General features: G+C 40.9%; 3 protein-coding genes across 4 annotated transcripts in view; all 3 read left to right on the top strand.

The window, feature by feature from the left end:
- Positions 1-767: 767 nt before the first annotated feature.
- Positions 768-5,540, top strand: LOC139922782 (uncharacterized). 2 transcript variants are annotated; one of them, XR_013507971.1, is made up of 5 exons: positions 768-902; positions 3,177-3,229; positions 3,602-3,961; positions 4,898-5,073; positions 5,154-5,540. XR_013507971.1 is itself a non-coding variant. In XM_078291688.1 (5 exons), exons 2-5 carry the CDS (start codon positions 3,184-3,186, stop codon positions 5,186-5,188), a joined length of 594 nt encoding a protein of 197 aa, XP_078147814.1. In that variant the 5' UTR covers positions 768-902; positions 3,177-3,183; the 3' UTR covers positions 5,189-5,540. The 2 variants fall into 2 exon arrangements, 1 of the variants encoding a protein (XP_078147814.1); XM_078291688.1 differs by having other exon boundaries at positions 4,921-5,073.
- Positions 5,541-12,015: 6,475 nt separating this feature from the next.
- The window catches only part of LOC139910473 (uncharacterized), a 37,240-nt gene continuing 21,923 nt past the window's right edge, over positions 12,016-27,332 (top strand). The window contains exons 1-11 of the mRNA XM_078291630.1: positions 12,016-12,038; positions 12,090-12,200; positions 12,820-12,922; positions 13,035-13,145; positions 13,425-13,532; positions 13,812-13,925; positions 14,494-14,572; positions 14,760-14,988; positions 15,394-17,197; positions 17,327-17,500; positions 17,682-17,855. Of these exons, the coding sequence (XP_078147756.1) occupies positions 12,834-12,922; positions 13,035-13,145; positions 13,425-13,532; positions 13,812-13,925; positions 14,494-14,572; positions 14,760-14,988; positions 15,394-17,197; positions 17,327-17,500; positions 17,682-17,855 (2,882 nt within the window). The 5' untranslated portion in view covers positions 12,016-12,038; positions 12,090-12,200; positions 12,820-12,833. The remainder of the gene's footprint in view (positions 12,039-12,089; positions 12,201-12,819; positions 12,923-13,034; positions 13,146-13,424; positions 13,533-13,811; positions 13,926-14,493; positions 14,573-14,759; positions 14,989-15,393; positions 17,198-17,326; positions 17,501-17,681; positions 17,856-27,332) is intronic.
- LOC144537875 (stonustoxin subunit beta-like) lies at positions 18,059-22,397 on the top strand. The gene is made up of 6 exons (XM_078281753.1): positions 18,059-18,076; positions 20,145-20,227; positions 20,560-20,733; positions 21,208-21,381; positions 21,570-21,616; positions 21,719-22,397. Exons 1-6 carry the CDS (start codon positions 18,059-18,061, stop codon positions 22,246-22,248), a joined length of 1,026 nt encoding a protein of 341 aa, XP_078137879.1. The 3' UTR covers positions 22,249-22,397.

The following is a 27,332-nucleotide window of genomic DNA, read 5'->3' as shown; positions in this document are numbered from 1 at the left end:
GGGAAATCACCACATGAATAATGCGGTGTGTGTGGAGTCTCTTTCTCACTCATTCACAGTCAACACACCCACACTACATATAGCCTACATCATATAAACACAGTAGCCCACTATAGGGTATATAATGCATTTATGTATTTAATAATTTCATCAGATTTTTTTTCTTTTTCTGTTTTTTTCTTCACTTGTAATAATTTTCCTTTATTGTTATAAACAGATATTATTGTTATTATCATTCTCTTTCTATATCTATTATTTTCTCCTCTATGCTTTGGCAACACAAATGTGTTTACATGTCATGCCAATAAAGCAAGTTGAAATTAAGAGGTTTCCCAACGAAGCAGCAAACGAAGCCCACACACACACACACACACACACACACACACACACACACACACACACACACACACAGACAGAGAGAGAGAGAGAGATCCTAACTGTCAGCTGATAAGAAACGTTGCTCTCCGCACAGTAAAATAATCTGTTTACCTTTCTCCCTAAACTCCTTTTGGCCGAACAACATACTGACAGTTGTTTAATTTCTTCCTTTTCTCTCATTAAGTGAAGTATTACGTCATTTCAATCAGGAAGACTACTTATCATTCACGCATGCTTTCTCTTTACCCAATCAGAGTTGGTGAACACTCTCTCTCTTTTCCAGAGAACCAATCAGAGTTAGCCGTCACTTCCCTCTCTTTTTCAAAGAGCCAATCATCTAAGTGACGGTTAGTGAGTCTGCGCCGTCCATTCATTCAGTTTTCAGTCAGTTTTCAGTCAGTTTTCCGCTCCGCTCACAGCCTGTCTGTATGATCTCTGCTCCTTCTCTTTCTGTACGGACTGCAGGAGAAATCTTGTCTCTCTGGATGTTTGTCACTGGAAATACAGACAGTGTTCACCTGAAGGTAAGAGACTCTTTCCTGGTCTCAGTTCACAGCTGATCCACTAGGTTACGTTACCAGTTCACTGTGGGTTTTGGTGAAAAAAATGAAGGAATCAGGTTTTTATTGTCGGAGTGCTGGATCTGTCAGCGTCACTTCTCTGTTGTCTTCTGATGAGTTGCAGCTTGAACTTTCACTGATCAAACGTTTAAAAGATGTAACACAGTGCAGATGCAGATGATAACAGGTCAAATATCTGTCAGTCTGATCCGTTAGAGAAAGAGCCGTCTGTATATTTCAAGGCTGCAGAAGTCAACGATTCATATGGAATTATTATATTATTATCTGCATATTATAGAGTCAATATATAGCTATACAAGTGGACCTGTACAAAACTTTATGCGAGAGAGAGAGAGAGAGAGAGAGAGAGAGATTCTAACTGTCAGCTGATAAGAAACGTTGCTCTCCGCACAGTAAAATAATCTGTTTATCTTTCTCCCTAAACTATTTTTGGCCAAACTACATACTGACAGTTGTTTCATTTCTTCATTTTCTCTCATTAAATGCCGGTCGACGTCATGTCGGTTTTCCTCTCGGCAAAAACCACACGCTCCGCCCGAGAAGCTCCGCCCAACAATACAAAACTTCATGAGTCTGCACCGCCCATCCCATTCATTCCCTCCCTGGTTCTGGGACTTGCCCCAGCTAGTCTCCTCCTCCTCTCTCATGTTCAGGTTGTGCAAAAAATAAATAGACACAGTTATCAATTAATATGTACAACTTTAAATATATATGATATACAGTATGTGCTCATCACTCATCTGTCTCTATACTGTAAAAAAATAAAAATAAAAAAAGATCAAATCCAGTTGTAATCCAATGAGTTACATTTAATCAAAAGGTATATATTTCATTACCTCATACTCCAACCTAATAGTAAGACACTTTGGTTTGGTTGTTAGGTGTGGAAACTTAACTTTAAGCATAACTTATTTTAAGAAGTAAATTATTTCACCTGTGATGTCCTTCTGTTAGGAAGCTGATATTTTCAATGCCACATCAAAGATCATCATGAAAAGCCTCATCCTCTCTGAATGGCTCGAGGAGTCTACTAGCATTACTAAAATATACAGACACAAGTTCAAAATGTGATTTTAAAAATGTTCTCAAGCTTAAGGGAAACAATGTCTTAAGTAGAAAATAAGACGTTTCATGTGAAGGGAATTCGTTTTTGCATTTAATGTTCAGCAGCCCACATAAATAGAGCTGAATGGGAGGATTAACTAACCAGCTGCCAGACTGGAGAGAAATGGCAACATTTTGTTTACAGTGATCCAATATTATGTTGACTGTAGCAAAGCTCAACATTTGGACACATGAGGTTTTTAGCTTGTAGGCATCTAACCATGAAGCTACCAGCCAGTCAAGTGTCAGTCCAGCAACACTCCAGTGTCCATCTGGCCGCTGTCGTCGGCTCGCCAACACACAGCTGCCTGATCTTTGCTATCTCTCCATATATGGATAATCAATCACTTGTTTAACATAACCTATAACATATCCTACCTTTCTTCCTCTTTTGAAAACGTGAAGAAGATCCATATAACCTGTCTTGTCTTTTCCTGACATTGTGTTTCCCGGCTGTACCTTGCTTCCTCTGACCTAGAGTAGGACCGACCAATTAAAATCATCAATTAGTGCTGGTCAAACTAGACTAGGCTGACCTAGTGATGTCTCGCCTCCTCTTGGCTTTCACACCCTAGTACAATACGTGTTCTGTACTGCCCTCTGCATTGTAGTGATATACTATATAAGTGGCACTTTATACCATTTTAAGGGTTCCTGCCTGGGAAGTGCGTGTAAACAAACATTTTGATATTCAATTTAATTCAACTTTATTATCATTGTAAAGAGCACAGGTACACATACGACGAAAGGTACTCCCAGGTGCAGGAGGAGGTGTTATTACATATACCCAGAGTTACTTGCAGATGGTGTCAACAATGTGGCAGAAGGTAAAAAGTAGTATTGGGCTGCATGCAGCGGTTGCTGTTAATGTTGTTTCTTTCAAAAGGGAACATCGTTACATCAGGATAAAGTACAGGGAGCCGGTAATTCTTCCACTCTCAGCTCCAGCAAGTGAATCAGACCCAGACTTCATATCTCACATGGCTCAGTGTCTGCTGTCGGTCCACAGGACGGCTGGAGGTGTGAAGGGATCTGAGAGGCTCTACTGCCTGAGATGACTTAGGTTTCATCACATGTTCATGACTCCTCCCCCTCTGTCCTCTGCTCTCACAGGGAGAAGATGATCTGGATCCTGCTGCTGCTCTTCCTCACATCCTGTGTCTGCGGTCAGCTTCCACCTTCAATTCATTATCTAGAAATATAAACATATTTTCAGCCTCAGTAACAGAATTTCTGACTTCAATACCCTCACAGCCTCTTTGTCTTTTTTATTTGTTACATCTGTATGTTTACATGCACACCAATACTCCAATTACTGTCAGTAAATCAGCTGATATTGTGATGTTTCCTCCAGAGTTTTCTTCTTGTCAGGTGGAAAAGCCTCTGAAACAGCATTTAGACCATCATGGACACTAAAACTCTCTAACTAAACCTATATAGACAGAGTGTTTCCTTAATCAGGTTCATATCAGATTATTGGTGAGCATTTAAACACTCTCAGTCTCTCTGTTCCTCACTTTCCTCTCTCTCTCCCTCAGAAATATTCATTGTGAATGTGAAGCAGATCTCCTATCAGGCAGAGGAGAACGGTAACGTGACGATGGAATGGATCTTCCCACCCAAACCCGACATGTCTCTCTCCTCACTTGGCATCCGTTGTTCACTGGTGTGTCCAACTGAAGAAAAGACTGTATATCTTCTACAAAACGGTGTTGAAGAACCAGAATCTCAACATGAGCAGTTTGCAGGACGAGTGCGATGTGACGAACACAGACTCAGAGAAGGAACCATCAGGTTTCACCTGTCCAGACTCAGGACTAACGACTCAGGAACGTACCTGTGTGAAGTGTTCACTGGTTATGGAGGGAACTTCCATGCATGTTCGCTTAATGTCACTGGTGAGTAGAACTCAGTAGAACTCAGTAGAACTTTCCTCACTAGATTCATTCCCGCAGCTTCTTTAGTTAAAAGAAAAACTACTGCAGGGTGGGACTGTTACCAGCAGCACTGGGCGGTATACCTTATTTTAATGTATACTGATATGAATTCATGTAAAGGTTTGAATTTACAATGCTGTCGGATTTGCAAAACCAGGAAATAAACAACTGTCCAACAATAGCTGGTGACCCGAATACCTGAACTGACCTCCCTGTTTTTTATTTTCTTCAATCAGTGAAGGACACTTTGAACTTCTATTTTTAAAATAACTATATTACAGATTTTTTACAAACATTATTTAACATTGAAATAAACACACACCGTTATCTATTGTGGCCGGTTGAGCCAAACCTGTAATGAACAACTAAAGACAACAAATGATCTAAAACAAATTAAATATTGTCTGAACATAATACTTAGCTTCAGTCAAATTTATTTGACTTCTGAGAGCCGGATCCTTCTGTGGCAGAATTCTGACTTTATTCTCACAGATCAATAGATTCTGAGATTAATCTCAGAACTCAAATAAACTTCCTGTTGGCATTCGGTTCACACAGCTTCACAGCTTCAAGTTGGCTGTCTCACCTTTGTCATTTTAGCTAAATCCAAAATATTCCCAAAAGCAGACAGACATGTTTTCCTTTCTTACAAGTTGATCTCATTCACTGGACATTTTCTTTGTTGCTACAAGGCCTTTCACAGTTCAGTGATGATGTAGGTGCCTCATTGGTTGAAGTCGACTTTTCTACTTCTCTCTTCACTCTTCCAAAAAAGGCACCAAAAGTGGAAAACTGCAAGACTCCAAGCAACACAAAAGCAGCTCACAAAAAGCTTCACTCACGTTGGAAAAAGAAAAAGGTTGTCCTCTGCTGCTAAAACACATCCTGTGTGATCAGGATACTTGTGCTTTATTTTCCAGGGAAAATGGGAACTGCCCCAGATCTACCAGAGGATCCAGAGCAGAGAGAACATGGACGGTTTGGTCTCATCGGAGTTGTGGCAGCAGCTCTAGTAGTTCTTGTAGCTCTAGTAGTATTCACTCGTCAACGCTGTTGCTCAAACGAACAACAAGGTATTTGCTTTTCCTAGTTTGAAACATTTTATAAATGTAATTTATGTGTGTGTCCTCACTTGTTATTGTCTGATGTACAGGTCAAGGCCAAGAGGAAAACGTCGCTCCTGACTGACCAGACAAAGAAGAAAGAGCTCGTCTCCTCAGCCCAAGCTGCTCCATGTGGGAATGGACAGAGAGAGAGAGAGAGAGAGAGAGAAAGAGAGAGAGGGAAACAGAGGGTGATGAACCAGGAGCTCAGATGGACGGACAGCAGCGTAGGCCTCTGCCTCCGTGAGTTGGATGAAATTGAAACTGAAGTCATAAGTTGAATGAAAGTGAGGAGGGAAAGAGTTCTGCTCGTGCTACAAAGACTCTGGAGTCTGGTCTAATTAATGGCAGAGACTGTAAAGGGGAATAACACAAAGTTTCCTCAGCAGTGCGTCGCTTTTGGGCCCGAGCCAGATGTCCGTTTCATGCGGAGTCATGTGAAGGAAGAGGGAAGTCGGCCGCCTCACGTTCTGCAGGTTGCAGCTGTGTTGATGTTCTGTTCCTTCAGGTTGGTGAAGACTGGACAGATGTTACAGACTGGGTTAGAGAACAGTTGGACCTTGATCAGGACCAGTGGTCTGTTGTCCAGTTATAAACAGCTGTTTATGTAGAGCAGATGACGTCACGCCTTTGAACTCACCGGCTCCCAACCTGCTGCAGTTCAGATGTTTCAGGTGGCTGTCCGGAGACGCCATTTTGAGTAAGGTGACTACTGGGACTTGTAGTCCTTTGGTCCCTACATGTGTTGAGGTCATGGTGTTCCTTCTGCACAGCATTTTTCTGTGCTTGACTTGCACTTTATGCATAGGACACTCCATTTCCTGAATGGGAAATGTATTTAATGTTAATCTATATAGTCAGTACACTGTAAACTGTAAATTGTCATCACCTGTAAGTAACTAAGCAAGCTGTTATAGCTTGCAAGTAACTAAACTGTTGCAGCTTGTTTGAGGAGAGACTCTGTGTTCAGAGAGAGGAACAAGCTCCTCCTCTTTGCCTCCATATCCACAGGGAAATCTGTTAAAGATGAAAGAAAGACCATGATTTTGGATGAAAATCTGATATATTTACCTTTCTTATTTTAGCACTTTGTCATATTTTGCAATAATCGATATTTTGGTTTGTGATGTAAGTGGACAACATTTTAGCCATAAGCTTTCCCTATATGCTGACTATGCAGTTGCGACACCATTGTTGAGTTTCTTTTCTTACATGTTAATTTCGTATTTATGTTCCATTGTATTATTTTACCTTGCTTTATTTTGTTCAGTGTGCTGTTATTCATGTCTCCCTCAGTGTTTAATGTCTTTACATTACTGTTTGAAATTATATTACTGCAAATACTGAAACTCTTTTATGAGCATTTGTATACTTGGAGCCTTTATTACAGTGTGGGGGGTACGGGGGTCCCAAACAAAGTTCTGCCTCGGCCCCCTGTAGTGTAGAGCCGGCCCTGCCTGCAGATCCTTCATCTAAAGCCTTAAGCACTGAGCTGATATATCTGTCTGTCAGTCAGTGTGTCATCCTGTGTTCATGTACCATGTGACATCATGCTAACATGTACAATGTGACATCATGCTAACATGTTACCTATGTAATATGTTCTGTGTAGTATGTAGATATGAGCAGGGAGCCACCTGGTCAACATGCTAACTGAACAGTTGAGATGTGTTGACTTTTTAATAAACTGCTTTTTGTAAACTCTATTTTTAAATATGTACTATTATATTTTTTTAATCATATTGTTTCATTTTATATGCTTTTAGTAAAATAAATTACTTAAATTGTATATGCTGGGAATGTCATTCCACCATTCTGAAGCTACGGTACACACACAGAGTATGGTGGTTTCTGTGCGTCGGCCGACGCTTAACGGAGCTTCTCACGAGCTCAGTTTTTAAGCTAGAGCGGAGCTTTTTTTATTAGCGGAAACTAGACATCCAGACGAATACGTAGGTACCAGCCATGTTATGTAACATAGCTCCAAAGTCGGCAAAGTTTTTGACAAAGGTAAATGGGCATGACTATTTTCAAACGGGTCCGTTGACCTCTCACATCAAGATATCTGAATGGCTCATTGGAACAGCAAGAGTCTTAGCTTTACAGCCATATCTGACATATGTCAGCTACATGGGGTATATGAGCTCCAAGGTACTAAAGACACAGTGTTCTGCATGCAGTGAAAAGATGTTATTCTCGCCTTTTTTTCTTTCCCTATTTCTGCACACTGTGGTAGCTAAACAGTCATGGAATTGTAGAAATTGGGCATGGCTACAAAGCTGAGACTCTTGTGAATCCGAAGAGCCCAATTGCATTCATGTGTGATTAAATATGGCCTCATAGTAACCATTTCAATGTGATGACAGCATTTTTTAAAACTTGACCTTACTGTATAAAATGACATGAAATGAAATGGTCGAGCTCATTCGTGTCAGTGCTTCGACACAGCCAGCAGATGGCGACAGAGACCATGAGTTCCACACATGGGCTTTCTGTCAGCCTCGGCACCGACTTTGTGATGCGTTTAGGATCCTTGGAAAGCTGGGAATCTGTGGTTTCGTTCGATACCTAACATGTTGCTGTGCAGTTATTAGAAAGGTTTCCCAGTGCCTATGAACGCAACTGGCTCTGTTTACTGAGTCTAGTCTGTCAAAATGCTAAAAAATTGCAATGCTGCACCGCTTAGCAAAGCTAGTGAACACCAAGTCTAAGGGCAGGGGCATTGCAAGGGCGGCAAGCACACTTAAATTTTCTTTACAAAATTTAGCCTTTTCTAGTTACAACTTCCAATTCTAGGAAAAACACTAATATTTTTTATAAAACTACAATTCCCTAGAGCCGCGCCATGCAGATTTATACAAATCAGACCACAGTTGTAGTTCTTCCTGTTTGCAAACTAGGGTTGTACATTAGGCTCGTAAAAAGATATATCTACTGAATATATCAAATATTTAGTATAGCCGAACTAGTAATTACACTGCATCTAGATGATCTATGTTAAGAAAAAGTAAAGATTTTGGTTTATTTCAGATATTTTAGCCAAAACAGGAGTCGAACGCGCCACGTCCACCCACAAAAGCCCTTCCGTGAGCCACGTCAACCAACGTGTGTGTGATATTTTAGCCATATTGATATTTTAGAAATAAACCAACATATTTACTTTTTCTTAACACAGATCATCTAGATGCAGTGTAATTACTAGTTCGGCTATAGTAGATATTTGATATATTCAGTAGATATATCTTTTATATCTTTTTTTCATAGTAACGGCCGCAAAGGATCATGGGTATGCTAATATAGCCTTCCGCGATCGTCCAAAATTGATTTCTCAGAATCGAAGGTGAAATCATTAAAACGGATGGCCATAACATTAACCTATCGTATTGTTGAGTTATCAGGGACATTTGTGTGTTTTTGTGTTGAGAAATGTTAAAGATATCATAGGTTATTTTACGGTTTTAGCTGGCGTCTTGCTTCACCATAGTAACGGTCGCTGAGGATCATGGGTAGGCTAATGTAGCCTTCCGCTATCGTCCAAAACTGACAAAAAAAAAATGATTTCTCAGAATCGAATGTGAAATAATTAAAACAGATAACATTAACCTATCGCACTGTTGAGTTATCAAGGACACTTTCGTGTTTTTGTGTTAAATAACAATAAAATAGTTTTCTAGAAAACAACATTAACCACCGTGACCTTGCGTGATGTTGTTAAGTGTAAAGTCGTGTTATTTGTTCGCTTATTGAAGAGACCGTGTTGGTTTTATTTGATGCGAGTACTTTGGATAATAGTTTTATCTTCCATTTTATTTGATGCAACATTTATTGTTGGATGGATTAGCTTGAAAGCATTAAACCCATGTTGCAAACAGGAAGGGGGGAACAGCATGTGTGTATGAAAATATTGGCAACTTGCTCAAAAATAAATGAAATTACATTTTAACTGCTGGACGAGACCGGCCGGACTTATGTGGCCCACAGTTATAATTTGACATCTGAGCCAAATACTACCCTCAACAACTGGCCCATATCTTGTTTGCCGCCTTAAAGACGGTGCCACCTCTGCCACACCTGGGCCATGTTCGGTTCATATGCCTTATGCCAGTGCCGACTGAATGCCAGCTGTGCCAGCTTCACGCCAAATCTGGGCCAAATGTCTCTGCTATGTGGGTAGTAGTATATATTAAACACACATGCACAGAGAGAGAGGTAATGTAATTATATAAACATAGCTGTGAATGTGAAGCTGAATATCCATGATTTGTCATTATGTGAGAGCTGAGTTTCCCTGTCCTTATTTAGCCAATATCACAAGAGAGACAGTGCTGTTGTCATCATGGCTGTGATATGAGGCTGCAGACATAGATAATGTCATGTCTGCTGTCATATTTGTGACACTTCACTGACATGTTAAAGAAGCAATGTCAGCAGAGCTCCCGCTGGTGTCCTATTCATGACACTGTTGATGCTCCCTGTGTTGTTGTGTTATGTTTATGACAGCAGGGGGAGCTCTACTGACATTCTGTCCTAAACATTGAAGTTTTGTATTCAGTCATTTCCTATAGTCTCTGCCACCTTTGTAAGATACACACACAGCTCTCTAGCTCTCTATTTGGCCCTCTGTGACCTACTGCAAGTGATAGTGCTACTACTTCTACTACTATTACTAATACTGCTACTACTACTACTACTACTACTACTGCTTCTCCTACTGCTAAACACTAGCCACCACTTAGCAACACTAGCAAACGCCAAGTCTAAGGGACTGTTGCAGGGACAGCACACTTCAATTTTCTTCAGAAAATATAGCCTTTTCTAGTTTATTATTGTCATTTGACAGTTTTCTGATCCATCCAGTCCACTAACTGTTCCTCGTGAGTCAGTGGTACATTTTTATTTTCTACAAAAATATCCATCTGTTCCTGTAAAAGCCCAAAACCTAGTAATTGACCGAACCATAATAATTCACCATATTGTAATAAAATGAACTGTTATAAAGCCCATAATGTAATATAAAATCCAATAACGTGATACAATCTTGAACCTGTAATATAATTGCTTTGTTGTCCATTAAGTAATAACTTCTTATGTTATTATTATTAGTTTAAGACATTACAGGCCTGATAACAATATGTTTGCTGAATAATGTAATAACATAAACCAGGAGGAAAGGAGGAAGTAGAGGAGGAAAGGAGGAGGTAAAGGAGGAGAGGAGGAGGTAGAGGGGAAAGTAGAAGAGGAAAGGAGATAGTGGAGGAGAGTAGGAGGGAGAGAAGGAGAGGGAAAAGTAGAGAAGAAGAGGAGGAGGTAGTGGAGGAAAGTAGGAGGGAGAGAAGGAGAGGAGGAGTTAGTGTTGGGATGCTCCTCATGTTTCAGTGAATATTGTAGAAACAGTGCAGAAAGCTTTCAGACTGAAACATTTGTTCTCCTGCTGATGCTTTTGGCAATAAATGCATTAAGATTCTTTTTTTTTTCATTCATTCACCTGATCTGTGATTTGTCACAGGTGTGGCAACAGGTTCGACTGGTCTGATGTCATACTGATGTTTCTAGACTTTGACACTGAAGTTATGAGGATGTGACAGCAGCCTCAGATCAACAGACAGACTGACGAAGGAGAATAAGCAACGTCTCCTTCTTCGTCTTCCTCTACAGATGAAGGTGGAAAGTGTCTTTGACTTGATCTGGTTGTGAGTTCACCAGGTAAGGATCCTACCAGGGAACATTATAAATGTTTGATGAATAGGCTGGCTCATATCACATTGTGTTGTATAACAGTATAGCAGACTTGCCTGAGATGATGGTGATAGGGTTTCTCAAAATGTCTATTTGATGCTTGCAGATATAAATATTCATTAGAAGAAATTACGTTTCTGTCTGACTTTGAAGACAATGATATGAGAATGATTTACATATAGGCTATTACTTTTAGTGGTTGTCAAGTTAGATTGTAATCTCAGCTTGTAAAAAAATGCAGGGAGTTTCAGAACTGGTCTGACAGCTTGGATCAGCTTGACTGAGGTGCATTTCCACTGTTACTTCAAGTGTGCAAAACACACCCATCTTACCAATACTGAGATACACTTTGTTTCACTCAAACCCCTTTTGTAACGTCAATCTCAATTGTCCTAGAGGCTTAAAAGTCATGTACCTGCTCAGTCTATGTAATGGAAAGAGCAGTTATTTTTTAATATTTTGTACACTTAATGTATATGTGACACGAGCACTTGAAATAATATATCCTGTAATGGAAACCTTGTTGTAATGAATCAACCTAGTCTGTTTGTGTAAAGGTGTTCGCTCCAATATAATATATATATAATATATATTAATATATATTATATATAATTGAATAGAATATATAATTGCAATCTGCCCTGGCATAAGTAATGCACGGTGATCAAATAGGCTATAGTGCACGTGCTGTTATCTAGGCTACTACAGAATATACAGAATGATGAATAAGTTCCATAGTACCATTCAGGCTATACTGTCATAAATCTACAGGACCATAAGAGAGGCAGCAACATTCACCTACTCTAGCTTTCAGGGTGAGTATGTGAGTCAGTCACTGGGTTAACAAAGCGTTGTTTTTACCTTCACCAAACCCACTCAGGCCCTGTTTATGTGGGCTCTACCACAGAACATGCAGACTCTACACAGAAAGGACCAGGGTGGAGATTTGAACTGAAGACCTGCTGTGAGGCCACAGTGCTAACCACTGAGCCACCCTGCTGCCTACAGGGAGATTTTCATGTGATCACATTTCTCCTCCTCCATGCATCACATCGTTTTGTGCTGTGGCTGCTCTTCAGTTCACTGTAGATGACGAGGTTAATGTGCTCCATCTAGTGGACACACAGCAGAACTACATCACCTAATCTGTGATTTGCCACAGGTGTGGCAACAGGTTCGACTGGTCTGATGTCATACTGGTGTTTCTAGACTTTGACACTGGAGTTATGAGGATGTGACAGCAGCCTCAGATCAACAGACAGACTGACGAAGGAGAATAAGCAGCGTCTTCTCTCTCAATGTTTCCTCTACAGATGAAGGTGGAAAGTGTCTTTGACTTGATCTGGTTGTGAGTTCACCAGGTAAGGATCCTACCAGGGAACATTATAAATGTTTGATGAATAGGCTGGCTCAAATCACATTGTGTTGTATAACAGTATAGCAGACTTGCCTGAGTTGATGGTGATAGGGTTTTTCAAAATGTCTATTTGATGCTTGCAGATATAAATATTCATTAGAAGAAATTACAACGTTTCTGTCTGACTTTGAAGACAATGATATGAGAATGATTTACATGTATTACTTTCAGTAGTTGTCAGGTAGAGTGAGCACCAGTTAGATTGTAATCTCAGTTTGTAAAAAAATGCAGGAAGTCTCAGAACTGGTCTGACAGCTTGGATCAGCTTGACTGAGGTGCATTTCCACTATTACTTCAAGTGTGCAAAACACACCCATCTTACCAATACTGAGATACACTTTGTTTCACTCAAACCCCTTTTGTAACGTCCATCTCAATTGTCCTAGAGGCTTAAAAGTCCTGTACCTGCTCAGTCTATGTAATGGAAAGAGCAGTTCTTTTTTTATATTTTCTACACTTAATGTATATGTGACACGAGCACTTGAAATAATATATCCTGTAAAGGAAACTTTATTCTAATGAATCAGTCCATCTAACAGCATGTTGGGTGTGTTTGTGTAAAGGTGTTCGCTCTACTATGAGTCTGTCTGAGGAGAGAGAGGAGGGGCTCCCTCCCTCTAAAACCACTCTGTCTGGGGAACATGACAGCCAGACCAAAGCTGAGAGGTAAGATGAGGATCTCTAACTGTCCATGACTGTTCTCCATCTCAGAGCTCAGCAGTGAAATCATTAACCCATCATTATTCAGAGTAAAAGCTCTGTCTCTGTTGTGTTGAAGCCCAGTCCAGCAGGAGAGAGCAGACTCCCCTGTACCCAGCTGTGTGTCCATGAAGAGTGACCGGTCTATGGATCACCCTATTTTTTTTAAAAGACATTCCTCTGAAACAATGTAAGTCAACATAATGTTACTATAAAATGTTAGCATTAACAAGGCATTTGTCCCCTCTGAAGAGAGTAAGATATTAACAATAATATGTGACATTGCTCTTGTGTTTTAACCTTTTTCATGTAGAGAAAGTTTGGCAGCTACAATAGCAGCTGTTTCTCATTCACTCTCCTCCCTCAGATTTTCTATCTGGTTCTGGGAGTTGAACTGGACCTTCTGGTCAAAATCCTGCTTCTCTTCAGGTTAAAACTACCTTTCTTTTGTCAATCCTGTTTCTATCAGGATCCAGCAGGAGAGAGCAGACTCCTCTGTACCCAGCTGTGTGTCCATGAAGAGTGACCGGTCTATGGATCACCCTATTTTTTTTAAAAGACATTCCTCTGAAACAATGTAAGTCAACATAATGTTACTATAAAATGTTAGCATTAACAAGGCATTTGTCCCCTCTGAAGAGAGTAAGATATTAACAATAATATGTGACATTGCTCTTGTGTTTTAACCTTTTTCATGTAGAGAAAGTTTGGCAGCTACAATAGCAGCTGTTTCTCATTCACTCTCCTCCCTCAGATTTTCTATCTGGTTCTGGGAGTTGAACTGGACCTTCTGGTCAAAATCCTGCTTCTCTTCAGGTTAAAACTACCTTTCTTTTGTCAATCCTGTTTCTATCAGGATTCAGCAGGAGAGAGCAGACTCCTCTGTACCCAGCTGTGTGTCCATGAAGAGTGACCGGTCTATTGGTCGCTTAATTGAGTTCAAAGATGGACAGCACTCTACTGAGCAAAGGTAAGAATTTAAAACAGATGAGTGTGTTGTTATCCATCTCTCCTGAGAAGAGGAATCAAGTCATGAGATATAGAATTGGTCCGGCCCTCATACTCTGTTGATTTAGATTCTTTTTTCAAAACATTATTTATTTATTAATTTATATATTTTGACAGTAAGGTTTGGGGCAAAAGGAAATGCCTCTAATGGTTTTGATGTTGTGGAGCTCAGAGTTTAGCAGTCTGTCTGCTGTAGGATCTCACCTTCACCGCTCCTGCAGAGATACTTGAAGTCTCACGACGAGATGAACGACACATTTCATGTACTGCTTGAGTTGAGAGTATTTTCTGGAAAGCTTCATGAAATTAACGAATGTCTTGAAGTATGACTTCAAGATATACTTAGTGCTACGACCTGCTTTGGGAAAGACACTCCAGAGAAATATTTACACTGTAATTCACCTTGTGTTTCTGTCAGGATTCATCATGACAGAACACAGCACCTTTAACAACCTGTGTGTGTGTGTGTGTGTATGTGTGTGTGTGTGTGTTAATATCTGAAGACCTAATACTTAATGTTTTCTCCACAGAGTTATTAAGCAAAGGAAAGAGGTTCCCAGTGGTCAGTCTGCCCAGGAGCATCAAACAGACCTGGACTCCATATTTATGGTGTGTAAATGTACAACAACACATTTTACTTCAGCTACAAAGAAACCACAAAACAACCGTTCTGGTCATTATAGTCTCCATGCTGCACTCTTTAGACCAGTGGGCTTTCAAACCATGCATGATGGATTTGATCTTGTGTTCCATGATTTTAACATGAAACTTTAATCTATGTAATATTCTGTTCCAGCTTCTTGAGGAGAACATCGTCACTTTTGTGAAGAACGAGCTGAAGAGATTCCAGAGGGCTCTGAGTCCAGATTACCCAGAATGCTTAGAGAGGCAGAGGGAGGATGAGGAGGATGTGGACGGTGAGGAGGAAGAGCAGAGGAGGAGCAGCAGAGAGGCTTTTCTGCAGATCACACTGCTCTTCCTGAGGAGAATGAAGCAGGAGGAGCTGGCTGACTCTCTGCAGAGCAGTAAGAGGCTTTTAACAGGTTTAACATGATGGAGAGGGGAAATGGTGGGAAAATGGGAGATGTTTACATCTACAACTCTGCTGCAAATATAGACATTTCTCAAAAAAGATCTATTCAATTCCAGATTGGAAGGTAAATGAGCACAATCCTCATGAATCATCAGCTAAAATTATTGATTTGTTCATGTGGGTGTATAATGCTGAACACAGTATTGTTTATTAAAAAAAAAATACCACCACAGTTGCCTTTCACATTCGGCTGCACACACAGTCAGGACCTGTTTGTCCACCAGTGATGAGCAGAATAGATGCCATGGGGTTGGGAAAAGTATGCATTCACTGAGAAATGTTTACACTTCTCATATTTACAGCAACATCCACTGATCGATGTAATTTGTTCATTCAGAAACTCTTGCTCCAGTGTGCCAACGTAAACTCAAATCCAATCTGAAGGAGAAGTCTCAGTGTGTGTTTGAGGGGATTGCTAAAGCAGGAAACCCAACACTTCTGAATCAGATCTACACAGAGCTCCACATCACAGAGGGAGGGAGTGGAGAGGTCAATGATGAACATGAGGTCAGACAGATTGAAGCAGCATCCAGGAAACCAGCGAGACCAGAAACAACAATCAAATGTGAAGACATCTTTAAACCCTTACCTGGAAGAGATAAACCAACCAGAACATTGATGACAAAGGGAGTGGCTGGCATTGGGAAAACAGTCTTAACACAGAAGTTCACTCTGGACTGGGCTGAAGACAAAGCCAACCAGGATATACAGTTCACATTTCCATTCACTTTCCGAGAGCTGAATCTGCTGAAAGGGAAAAAGTACAGCTTGGTGGAACTTCTTCATCACTTCTTTATTGAGACCAAAGAAGCAGGAATCTGCAGGTTTGACAAGTTCCAGGTTGTGTTCATCTTTGACGGTCTGGATGAGTGTCGACTTCCTCTAGACTTCCAGAACAACGAGATCTGGACTGATGTTACAGAGTCAACCTCAGTGGACGTGCTGCTGACAAACCTCATCAAGGGGAAACTGCTTCCCTCTGCTCGCCTCTGGATAACCACACGACCTGCAGCAGCCAATCAGATCCCTGCTGAGTGCGTTGACATGGTGACAGAGGTGAGAGGCTTCACTGACCCACAGAAGGAGGAGTACTTCAGGAAGAGATTCAGAGATGAGGAGCAGGCCAGCAGAATCATCTCCCACATCAAAACTTCACGAAGCCTCCACATCATGTGCCACATCCCAGTCTTCTGCTGGATCACTGCTACAGTTCTGGACCATGTGTTGAAAACCAGTGAGAGAGAAGACCTGCCCAAGACCCTGACTGAGATGTACATCCACTTCCTGGTGGTTCAGTCCAAACAGGGGAACGTCAAGTATCATGGGAGAGCTGAGACAGATCCACTCTGGACTACAGAAAGCAGGAAGATGATTCTCTCTCTGGGAAAACTGGCTTTTGAGCAGCTGGAGAAAGGCAACCTGATCTTCTATGAAGCCGACCTGACAGAGTGTGGCATTGATATCAGAGCAGCCTCAGTGTACTCAGGAGTGTTCACACAGATCTTTAAAGAGGAGCGTGGGCTGAACCAGGACAAGGTGTTCTGCTTTGTCCATCTGAGCATTCAGGAGTTTCTGGCTGCTGTTTATGTCTTTCTGTCATTCATCAACACTGATGTCAATCTACTGAGAGAAGAACAGTTAACCTTTCCACTGTCCATTCTATTAAGAAAGAAATCTAACATCAAACACCTCTACCAGAGTGCTGTGGACGCGGCCTTACAGAGTCCTAATGGACACCTGGACTTGTTCCTCCGCTTCCTCCTGGGTCTTTCACTGCAGACCAATCAGACTCTCCTACGAGGCCTGCTGACACAGACAGGAAGTGGCTCACAGACCAATCAGGAAACAGTCCAGTACATAAAGGAGAAGATCAGGGAGAGTCCGTCTCCAGAGAGAAGCATCAATCTGTTCCACTGTCTGAATGAGATGAATGACCGTTCTCTAGTGGAGGAGATCCAACAGTACCTGAGATCAGGAAGTCTCTCCACAGCCAGACTCTCCCCTGCTCAGTGGTCGGCTCTGGTCTTCATCTTACTGTCATCAGAAGAAGAGCTGGACGTGTTTGACCTGAAGAAATACTCTGCTTCAGAGGAGGCTCTTCTGAGGCTGCTGCCAGTGGTCAAAGCCTCCAATACAGCTCTGTAGGTGCATACATAACTGAATATATTCAATATATTAAAGTTAATATTCATACAGAAGAGAAAAAATTAATATTTTTTTTATTAATATAATATTTTCAAACTTGTTGTTCATCACTAATTCTTCCTCAGGCTGAGTGGCTGTAAGCTGTCAGAGAGAAGCTGTGAAGCTCTGGCCTCAGTTCTCAGCTCCCAGTCCTCTAGTCTGAGAGAGCTGGACCTGAGTAACAACAACCTGCAGGATTCAGGAGTGAAGCTGCTCTCTGCTGGACTGGAGAGTCCACACTGTAGACTGGAGACTCTCAGGTAAGATCAGGTTATGATGCTTTTGTGTAACAATATGTTGTAGCTATAACATTGTATGCTGTTTTATGATGGATTTGTGTTTTGGTTTTTTTGGGGGGGGGTGGTGGGGGTTTGTAGTCATAATTTTTCTGCATTTGTCAAACAAGGCGAACAAGTAAAACATTTCTATGTGTTTTGTCAGGTTGAATCAAAACAAGCTCACAGAGAAATGCTGTAAGGAGTTGTCATCAGGTCTCAGCTCCCAGTCCTCTAGTCTGAGAGAGCTGGACCTGAGTAACAACGACCTGCAGGATTCAGGAGTGAAGCTGCTCTCTGCTGGACTGGAGAGTCCACACTGTAGACTGGAGACTCTCAGGTCAGTATTCCTGAACAGAGGTGGAACTTAGGGGTGGACTGAAATCTCTACTAGCCCGGACAAATTATTACTAGCCCAGTATAGATAATGTAATATTCAAGTTTATCAAAACAGATCATGCTCTAAAGTTACATACATGCATAAAAATCACAAGTTGATGTTATATCATATTTTATTAATGCTAAATCAGTGTAAGTGATGTAATGTTCAAATTTAACAAGGTAAACTACAAGGCACTTGGCAGAGCGCAAACGTCCACCAATGCTGAATAATTTTCCAACTTGCAAAGTTGCAGCCTGAATTTGCAGATCTGCAATCATAACGGTTTATGTTTGGTTATCATTTGTCTTCAGGGTTTGATTTACCCGGAGCTCTTGAAAATAGCACTTGAATGCAACGCTGTTTAGCAGCTGACTTGGAACTCTTGGATGTTGGACTTTCCCACCAGCACATGAACGTAGCACAATAGTTATGGCTAAAAAAATACAATCCTCTAGTGGTGGAAATCCCAGAACCAAATGAATGACCAAAATCTAATCAACTGATCCTTGGGTCAAGAACGATCTGTCCAACAAATTTCAGACAAATCTGTTGGTAACTTTATCTTGCTAACAAACAGACAAACAAGCAGGAATGAAAAGAAAACCTCCCCCAGCTTCTGTGCTTTAAAATTATATATATACCTCCTTTTCTGGATGAGGTTCTTAGTGCTGCTGCTGTTGTTTACGTTGTCTACTTCTGTCAGTGAGCTAAAGAGCTAAAAAGCTGCCTGTCTGTCACCTCAGCTTTGAGCGTTGTTGCTACGGCAACAGTGCAGAGTTCTGACAGGCCGGCTGATGCAGAGACAAGCCCTTCAATTTTATCACAGGCATGGAAGATAAAATTAACCCAACACCCCTCTAGTGGCCTTTTTCTTTTAAAGGAATAGTTCACCCAAAACTGAGCATTCTGTCATTAACTACTCGCCCTCATGCCAGTTGTTTGTTTGTCCACATAACACACAGGGAGGTTCCCAGCACAGCTCCGTAGCAGCTTTCTCCAAAACAACTGAAGTCAATGGAGACCGTTTCTTTAGAGTTCCAAAAATAATCACATTTACTTAGTATCTCCTTAAATATCTTTTTATGTTTTAGCAAATCTCTCTCGCCTGACGGGCAAGTGATCTTTGTATCTGATTATTATTATTTCCAGCTCTGGTCCTGGGGCCTATACTACGAAGCAAGTTCAACAAAGTCAGGGTATATTTGAGTTAGCCGGCTTCACTAAACCTAACATTGGCGATGCAGATAACCGGTCTCACGTAGCTGGTTATCAACTGGCTCTGTCAACCCAGGATTTACCTATGAGCTATGAGTGCGTTCACATGAAAGAGGCGGGGTTTGTAACAAATAGCCAATCACTTGCAACATGGACAGATCCAGATCAGACAATTCGGATAAGATAAGATGAAACTACTGATCCCCGTGGGGAACTTAGATAGTTGTGCAGCAAAAGTAATATGATTCAGCGGGGAAAAGGACATAGAATATAAGCGCAAAACTATAAAAATAAGTAATAGCCTAAAAATAGGCGAAAATAATAAAATAGGCTAATCAAACAATAAAAGCCATAAACAATAGACCTAATTATAGGATGATATAAGCCCTAATATTTCCTGCTGACATTTTCAACATGGGTATCGGAAAGAAATGGATAGCTACTAACATTGGGTTCTTCTCTCAAGAAGAACAAATTCTTATAATGAATAACTGTCAGCATTACAAAACATAACCGCGAAAAGTAAAAGTTGTTTCTGCTTCCAAGGCTAGAGAGGATTACTAGAGGAACTGCCCCGTCATTAGGACACAGTGGGCATATTTTTCATTGATAAAATACTTTGTGGACACATTGAGGCTGTAAAAAGATTTTCTATTCATAAAGTCGGTCTCTTGTTCTTCGGGGCTGCGGTAATGGAATATGAATAGCCGACACTGAACCAAACATTGTCGGGAATCCAATTAAATAAAGTCAGCGCAATTAATATATGCAACAGTAACTTTAATCCATTAATAATATCGTCAGTTAAGTAGCCTACCTGCTATATCTCCGATATAATAAGTTATCATGGAAAACAACGTGATTCTACTGGTCTGTAAACACGTCGCCCTGCGAACAACACTTCTTACTGTCTGTTAATTCAAAAATAACAGGTTTCAGTTTTTTATTGGGATTTTCATTTGTATATTTGTCCATATCGGGATCCTGTAGGAATGGTGACTCCCTGTTTCCAGAGAGCTGATTGGTCAGAAGGCGGGCCTTTCATACGTTTGGATCCGATACCCTGAACTGAACCTGCTCCGGAGCTGGTTAGCCGTGCAGCATAAGTTACCATGGTGATCTACCCCGGTTAAAAGTGAACCACCTTCGTGAGACCGAAAAGCCAGGGTTAAACCTGAAGTTACCTCGCTAACCCCAAATCCTGCTTCGTAGTATAGGCCCCTGAACCTGTAAAGACCCTGCAAGTTTAACATCGGGATTTAAGAGCTATTTTACTTAAGTAATGTTCAGTTTAACTGGAAAGGAAATGGTAAAACATATTCAAAATCAGTATTCTTCTCATCCAGTTTTACATACACAGGCATAATAGCAGTGCCTAACAAAACACAGAAATCAATCATATTAAATAAAAGAGAGTAACATTTCATATCTGTACATCTCCATTGAGGCTGAGCTACTGTCAGCTGTCAGAGAGAAGCTGTGAAGCTCTGGCCTCAGTTCTCAGCTCCCAGTCCTCTAGTCTGAGAGAGCTGGACCTGAGTAACAACGACCTGCAGGATTCAGGACTGAAGCTGCTCTCTGCTGGACTGGAGAGTCCACACTGTAGACTGGAGACTCTCAGGTCAGTATCCCTCAACCTGTTCAACTGACGACCATTTACATCCTGCTTTACATACAGGTTACTATCAGCAGACAAACACCTGTGGAGGATTTTCTCTGCTCAAACCAATTGTGATACCAACATTTAGCACTTCCTAGCTTCTGTGAATTACTTTCCATGAGGACATTTCATTCTTTCCTCTCCTTGCTGCCTCAGTTGTTGAAACCTAAAATACCAGAAAGGACTTCTAATATTCTGTCACAAAGTGAGTGGAGAACTCTCAAACTGGAGCAAATGAAACCACAAAGCTGATCAGCCAACTGTTTGTATTTGAGGCCGTTACAGTTTTTCTAGAATTTGATGGCATTATCACAATTAATTTCACATTAGGTTACTAATACAATCTGACATGTGGCTTGATTTGTTTGTGTGTGTGTGTGTGTGTGTGTGTGTGTGTGTGTGTGTGTGTGTGTGTGTGTGTGTGTGTGTGTGCAGGCTGTCCTTCTGTATGCTCACAGAGGAAGGCTGTGCTTCTCTGGCCTCAGCTCTGAGCTCCAACCCCTCCCATCTGAGAGAGCTGGACCTGAGCTACAATCATCCAGGAGCCTCAGGAGTGAAGCTGCTCTCTGCTGGACTGGAGGATCCACACTGGAGACTGGACTCTCTCAGGTCTGGAGAGGCAACGTCTGCTAGAAGGCTGAGAGTCACACACATTTTCTCTGTCACACTGAGAAGCTGAGGAGTATTGATTCATGTTTAATGGTGGATATGAGTGATGTATGGAAAATCCTTCATAGGGAAGGTTATGTTTCTATCATCAAATAGAATATTCTGGTCTGACTTTGTTTCCCCCACAGTGTGGACCATGGTGGAGTCCAGAGGTTGAAACCAGGTGTGATGAAGTGTAAGTGTGTATTTAGTTTGATTCAGGAATAAATCAACAAATAATAAACAGCTCTATTAGAATAAAAATAGTTTCTGTTTTGTGTCTTGTTCTCTCCATCAGATGCCTGTGAACTCACACTGGACCCAAACACAGCAAACAGAAACCTCTTCCTGTCTGAAGACAACAGAAAGGTGACAAGGGTGAGCGAGGAGCAGCCATATCCTGATCACCCAGAGAGATTTGAAGACTGGGAACAGCTGCTGTGTAGAAATGGTCTGACTGGTCGCTGTTACTGGGAGGTCAAGAGGGAAGGACTGGTTTCTATAGGAGTGACTTACAGAGGAATCAGTAGGAGAGGATGGAGTGATGACTGCAGGCTTGGAGGGAATGAAAAGTCCTGGAGTCTCTTCTCCTTTGGTGATCGTTACTATGCCTGGTACAATAACACATCAGTATCCACAGGAATCTCCTCCTCTGTCTCTGACAGAGTAGCAGTGTATCTGGACTGGCCTGCTGGCTCTCTGTCCTTCTACAGAGTTTCCTCTGACACACTGAGCCACATCCACACCTTCCACTCCACATTCACTGAACCACTCTATCCTGGGTTTCTGTTTTGGTCATCTCGTTCCTCAGTGTCTCTTGTCAGATAGAGGAGGGAGAGAGAAAGGCTCACACTGCTGACCAAAGACAGCTGCTGACATGATATTCACTTTGTACAGGATCACACACACACACACACACACACACACACACAGCTATGCCTTAAAATGAGAATATTAATGTTTGTAATCACATCACATGTACAAGAAACCAGATATTTTATTTGAAAGATGAAATGAATGAGATATTTAACCAGACAGAATCAAGTTATTGTTGTTCACCTGAGAGTCTGTTGTTGATGATTGACAGGTTCAAATATCTTTCCTTTGGACCTTTGTTTTGTTTGGTATTTTATTAATGTCACACCAAGCTAAACGTCTATCATGTTTCCAACAATTTAATTTAAAATTAACATTGTTTGATCTTATTGGTTTCAAACAAGCACAGTTTCAAACATTTTATTTTATACTTTTTTTTTTTTTTTTACTTAACGTGATTATAATTTTCCTAAAATCAACCAATATCTTGTTCCATAGTTGTATAAATGAGGAGATGAGTGTGTACATAAAAGACATTTGACATTAAACTAATCTTATCCATTCTGGTCATGTTTTAAATATCTTAGACTTTGTTGCTGTTTATCATCTGTTGGCGTTTTGTGCTTTTGGTGAAGTGTGTGTGAAGTGAGCGTTTCCTTTGATAATGTTAAAACATTTGCTTGAATCTAGATAAATAATTTCATAACTAATGCATGAATCTACATGCATAATTTAATCAAATGTAAGCTTATTTCATCCATGCAATGAAAATAGCGTCTTCATTTTCGTCCAGGAAATTAAAAGCCACAAACTCAATTTTGTGCAAGAAATGAAGTGTTTCTACGTTTTGTGGACGAAATCAAACAAGGTGTTTTTGGATTTTATCGATGAAAATGCATTTCATGCCGTGAAATTCACGAGGTAAGTTGGCGCCCCATACCAGTGAACTGGAGCTACACAAAGCTCTACAGTGAAGTAAGTGATAATTTGAACACAATCAGTCATCATGATACAAAAACCAGGAAAATAAGACCCAGGTTGAAAATTAACAGATTTATCCTTTAATGATCCCTGCGGTGAAACTGGGTTGTTGCAGCAGCAAACAGTAATATGATTCAGCAAAGACAACACATAAAATGGAACAGAAATAAGAACCGGGTGTACACAGCCGACAATTTCAACACTAGAACTTGAGTAGAAATGTACAAGTGACAGTATGAAAAACATCTGGATTACTGCATGAAGAGAGTATTGACAAAGTAGAACTAAATGATTTGAGGAAAAAAAAACAAATGAAAAACACATACTTTGTGAGAATATAGTTTTGAGAAGATGTATGAAACAGAAAATGAAAAAGGATAAAACTCATTAACATGACTTGACTGCAGCATCAGAGAAAAGTCCTAAATCCCTCAGCCCGCTGTGATTGGTCGATCATGTGTCGCTCATCCCGGAAGTAAGATTTTCTAGTTTGATTCTGTACTTTATGTACATCTGTGATTTGAATATATTTATTAAGGATAACAGACAGCATGTTTAATGCCCCCATTTGCTCTATTCTTATTCATATTCTATTTTTCTTCCGGTATCCTGTTACTATTTGCCGCTTCAGTGATCTGGTTTCCCCACAAGGATCATTACAGTTTCATCTTATTTCCTGCATTTTGACATTGTACAGCAAAATTTTAAAATATTTTAAATGTAAAAGTAGTTTTCATAGATTTGTTGAAGAATGTGTAACGAGATATATTAGATTTAAATGCATTTCTACTCGCCTGCGTGTACAATTTAGTTTATCAAACACTGGATCAATACTGTGCAGTTATCAGCAGTAACAAACACACCAACACCATGTGATAAACATTTTATTTTTAAAAAAGAACAACGACGAGTCGATTATCTAAAATGAAAGCAGCAGTTTGTGTACAGACTGTTTTCACGCTGGTCGTCCTCACAGAGGACCCAGAACCTCCTGTTTCACCACAGCTGCTTCCATCGCACGCTCTTCAGTCTGGAAGGAAAGGACAGACAGTGAGACACGAGGCAGCAGACCTGACAAGTCTTTTCTGCCCGGCTTCATGTCTTTCCTCTGCACTTCTCTACCATCCATGGTCATTCTACGGTCACAGGAATATTTCGCTGTGGAAAGCTCACAACTCCAATTTTTTGTAATTTTCATGTTTTATCTTCAACTGAAGGATTACATGTTCCTCTAAAATCCTGCGAGCCTTGGGTTTCTGAAACCTTTTCAAAACAAACTGAATAGACTCAGAATTGCACGTTCGTCTGCTAAAGACAAGCTTCTTCTTAGCTCATGAAAAGTTGACATTTTGGAGGAAAGGAGGTAGAGGAGGAGGTAGAGGAGAAAGTAGAAGAGGAAAGGAGGTAGTGGAGGAAAGTAGGAGGGAGAGAAGGAGAGGAGGAGTTAGTTTTGGGATGCTCCTCATGTTTCAGTGAATATTGTAGAAACAGTGCAGCACAGAGCCGCTGCTATGTCCCGTCTGCTCCGGTGGAATCGGGGGAGAGAGTTAGAAGGGACTGACTGTAACTTTGGACCGCTTCCAACACTTCCACGGAGTTATGGATGTATGGACTTTTATTCTTCAAATGATCAGTCTACAGCAGACTGAATGCAGACTTAATGACGGCTGATTATGATTACCGGCCGCCAGCTATCTCCGCTGTTTAACATTTTTATGCTGTTAATATACTGATAAAACAATTTTTGCGGGCGAACGTTTTAGTTACAACTAGATTAAGCTAGCAGAATTGTGTTTTGTGAACAAGATGATGAACTTTGGACGGCGATCTCTATCTTCATATAAATGGAAGCTAGCTCTACTAAACCTCTCTCTCTCTCTCTCTCTCTCTCTCTCTCTCTCTCTCTCTCTCTCTACAGGTAAACTCATTTTCTCCCACAGTTTGTCCCATTAGTATTATTTAAAGCAGGGTGACTAATATTCTACATTGTGATAAATGGAAGCGTAGTGTCATATAGTACCCACATAGCAAAATTGGTCTGGCCCGCAGTGACGGGCCACACAGCCCACTTACACTTGGCCCAAATACAGCAATGAATTACGGTCCACGGGTGGTCTAGATCTGGTAGCCAGAACACGGGCCACATATGGCCCATGACATAGCCACATCTCAGCCAACTATGACCATAGCTGGACCTATTCTGGCCCAATGTTGGACCAGACAAGTTTCAGCACTGGTTCCAGATGTCAGCCTCAAGTAAACCTTAACCAAGCCACTTCATTAATACACTTGCCATATTTGGCCCAGATGAAAAATGTCTCAACGACGACAGTATTATGAACAAATATTTATTGATTTTTCATGGAAATATGTGACATCACCTCTTTTCCAAATCCCACCCACTTTAAACCAGCGAGAAGAGCTCAGAGAAAAACACAATCGCAGAAATTCCTCAAGGGAAATAACCTCAACTTTTACAACTTTGGCACAAATTGTGTCTTCATCACTTATAGTGAGAAGCTGGCTTAGAAAATATGTTTTCAGAGCCTTAAAGTTTGCACAGTATAAGACAATGAACTAGGGCTGCAAGTAACGATTACTTTCATTATTGGATAATCTACCGTTTTTTTTCTTGATTCATCGATTAATCATTTAGTCTATGAAATGTTAAAATTTTAAAAAATTGTGAAAATATGGCATTCACAATTTCTTAGAGGCCACGTGATGTCTTCAATTTGCTTGTTCTAACAGTCTAAAATTTTAAGATATTCAATTTACTGTCAAATATGATAAAGAAAAACAGCAAATCATCACATTTGGGAAACTGTAACCATCAAATGTTTGGCATTTTTGCTTGAAAAATGACTGAAACGATTAATCGATTATCAAAATAGGAATTTTCTGTCGATCGACTAATCGTTGCAGCTCTACTTGTAAACTATTGCAAAAAAAACAATAAACAAAAAAAAACTCTTGAACATCCATGCCATGTTTCAGTCCATGAACCAGTTGAACTCTGCACACAACGCTTGAACATCCATGCCATGTTTCAGTCCATGAACCAGTCATACTCTCCTCGCGCTCTTTTCTCCTCATCCTCTCTCTCCTGCCACCATCCCTATCCGGAGCCAGATGTAGCCATCTTTTGATGGTGGAATCTATTTCTTGGTCCGTGGCCCCAGACGTCAGACGGTTACGCCTCACAGCAGCTAAAACATACATGCACACATGGTTTGAAATTAACTTTTTGTATCACCAGCTAATGTGGCTACTGGATTTTAAAGGAAACCTCCCCTAAAACTGAACCCAGGCCCTATTGACAGACATTCTGGTGTGATATCTACAGGTAGAGACTGTAATTTTGCAGATCAGTAATGAGCTGGCACCATCCTCCTACCAGGCTCCAATATGGCTCCAGGAGAAAGCCTATCTGAGCGTTGTATCGCACAGAGCCATGCGCAATTTAAAAATAAGTACAGTCATATGTCCCTTCCCAGGTTCCATAGTGTCAGAGTATGGAACCCGGGAAGGCATATGACTGCACTTATTTTTAAATCATGCGTGGCTCTGTGCGATACAACGCTCAGTTTGACACCATTTCGTCAGGAAAACACAATGAGGACAGTATGAACCATGTGAACCAGTCATGGTTGCCTATAGGCTTTCTACTTAAACTGCATCTGCAAAATTATGGTCTGTGCGTGTAGATATCACACCAGAATGTCCCTCAATAGGGCCTGGGTTCAGTTCTAGTGGAATTGTCCTTTAAAGTAACCAGCCATTCTCAATTTCCACTACCCAAATCAGTTTTCTCTAAATAAACAAAATTGAGTCCCATTGTATCTCTTCCAATAAAAGATAATTCCGTTTTTCCTCTCCTCTCCCCTGCTCATCACCTCACCTCTCTTCTCTTCCTCCACCCTCCTCTTCTGATCCCTTCTTCCTGTCCTCCCCTCTCCTCTCTCTTCCTGTCTACCCTCCCCGATCATCTCCTCGCCTTTTCCTGTCCTCCCCTTTCCTCATCCCCCATCCTTTCCTCCACTCCCCTCTTCCTCTGCCCTCCTCTTCTCCCCTCCCCTTCTGTCCTCTTCCTATTTCCTCATCTTGCCCTCCCC

Source organism: Centroberyx gerrardi, chromosome 23 (assembly GCF_048128805.1).
Source record: "Centroberyx gerrardi isolate f3 chromosome 23, fCenGer3.hap1.cur.20231027, whole genome shotgun sequence".
Taxonomy (NCBI): Eukaryota; Metazoa; Chordata; class Actinopteri; order Beryciformes; family Berycidae; genus Centroberyx; species Centroberyx gerrardi.
This window is presented reverse-complemented; position numbering and strand designations above follow the sequence as displayed.

Excerpts from the sequence above, each read along its gene's own strand:
- LOC144537875 (XM_078281753.1), top strand. Across the intron at positions 20,228-20,559 it reads GTGCAGCATAAGTTACCATG|GCTGAGCTACTGTCAGCTGT; the intron begins GTGATCTACCCC and ends ATCTCCATTGAG. Across the intron at positions 21,617-21,718 it reads GAAACCAGGTGTGATGAAGT|ATGCCTGTGAACTCACACTG; the intron begins GTAAGTGTGTAT and ends TCTCTCCATCAG.
- LOC139922782 (XM_078291688.1), top strand. The coding sequence starts at position 3,184 with ATGATCTGGATCCTGCTGCTGCTCTTCCTCACATCCTGTGTCTGCG. Across the intron at positions 3,962-4,920 it reads ATGTTCGCTTAATGTCACTG|GGAAAATGGGAACTGCCCCA; the intron begins GTGAGTAGAACT and ends TTTATTTTCCAG. Across the intron at positions 5,074-5,153 it reads TTGCTCAAACGAACAACAAG|GTCAAGGCCAAGAGGAAAAC; the intron begins GTATTTGCTTTT and ends TCTGATGTACAG.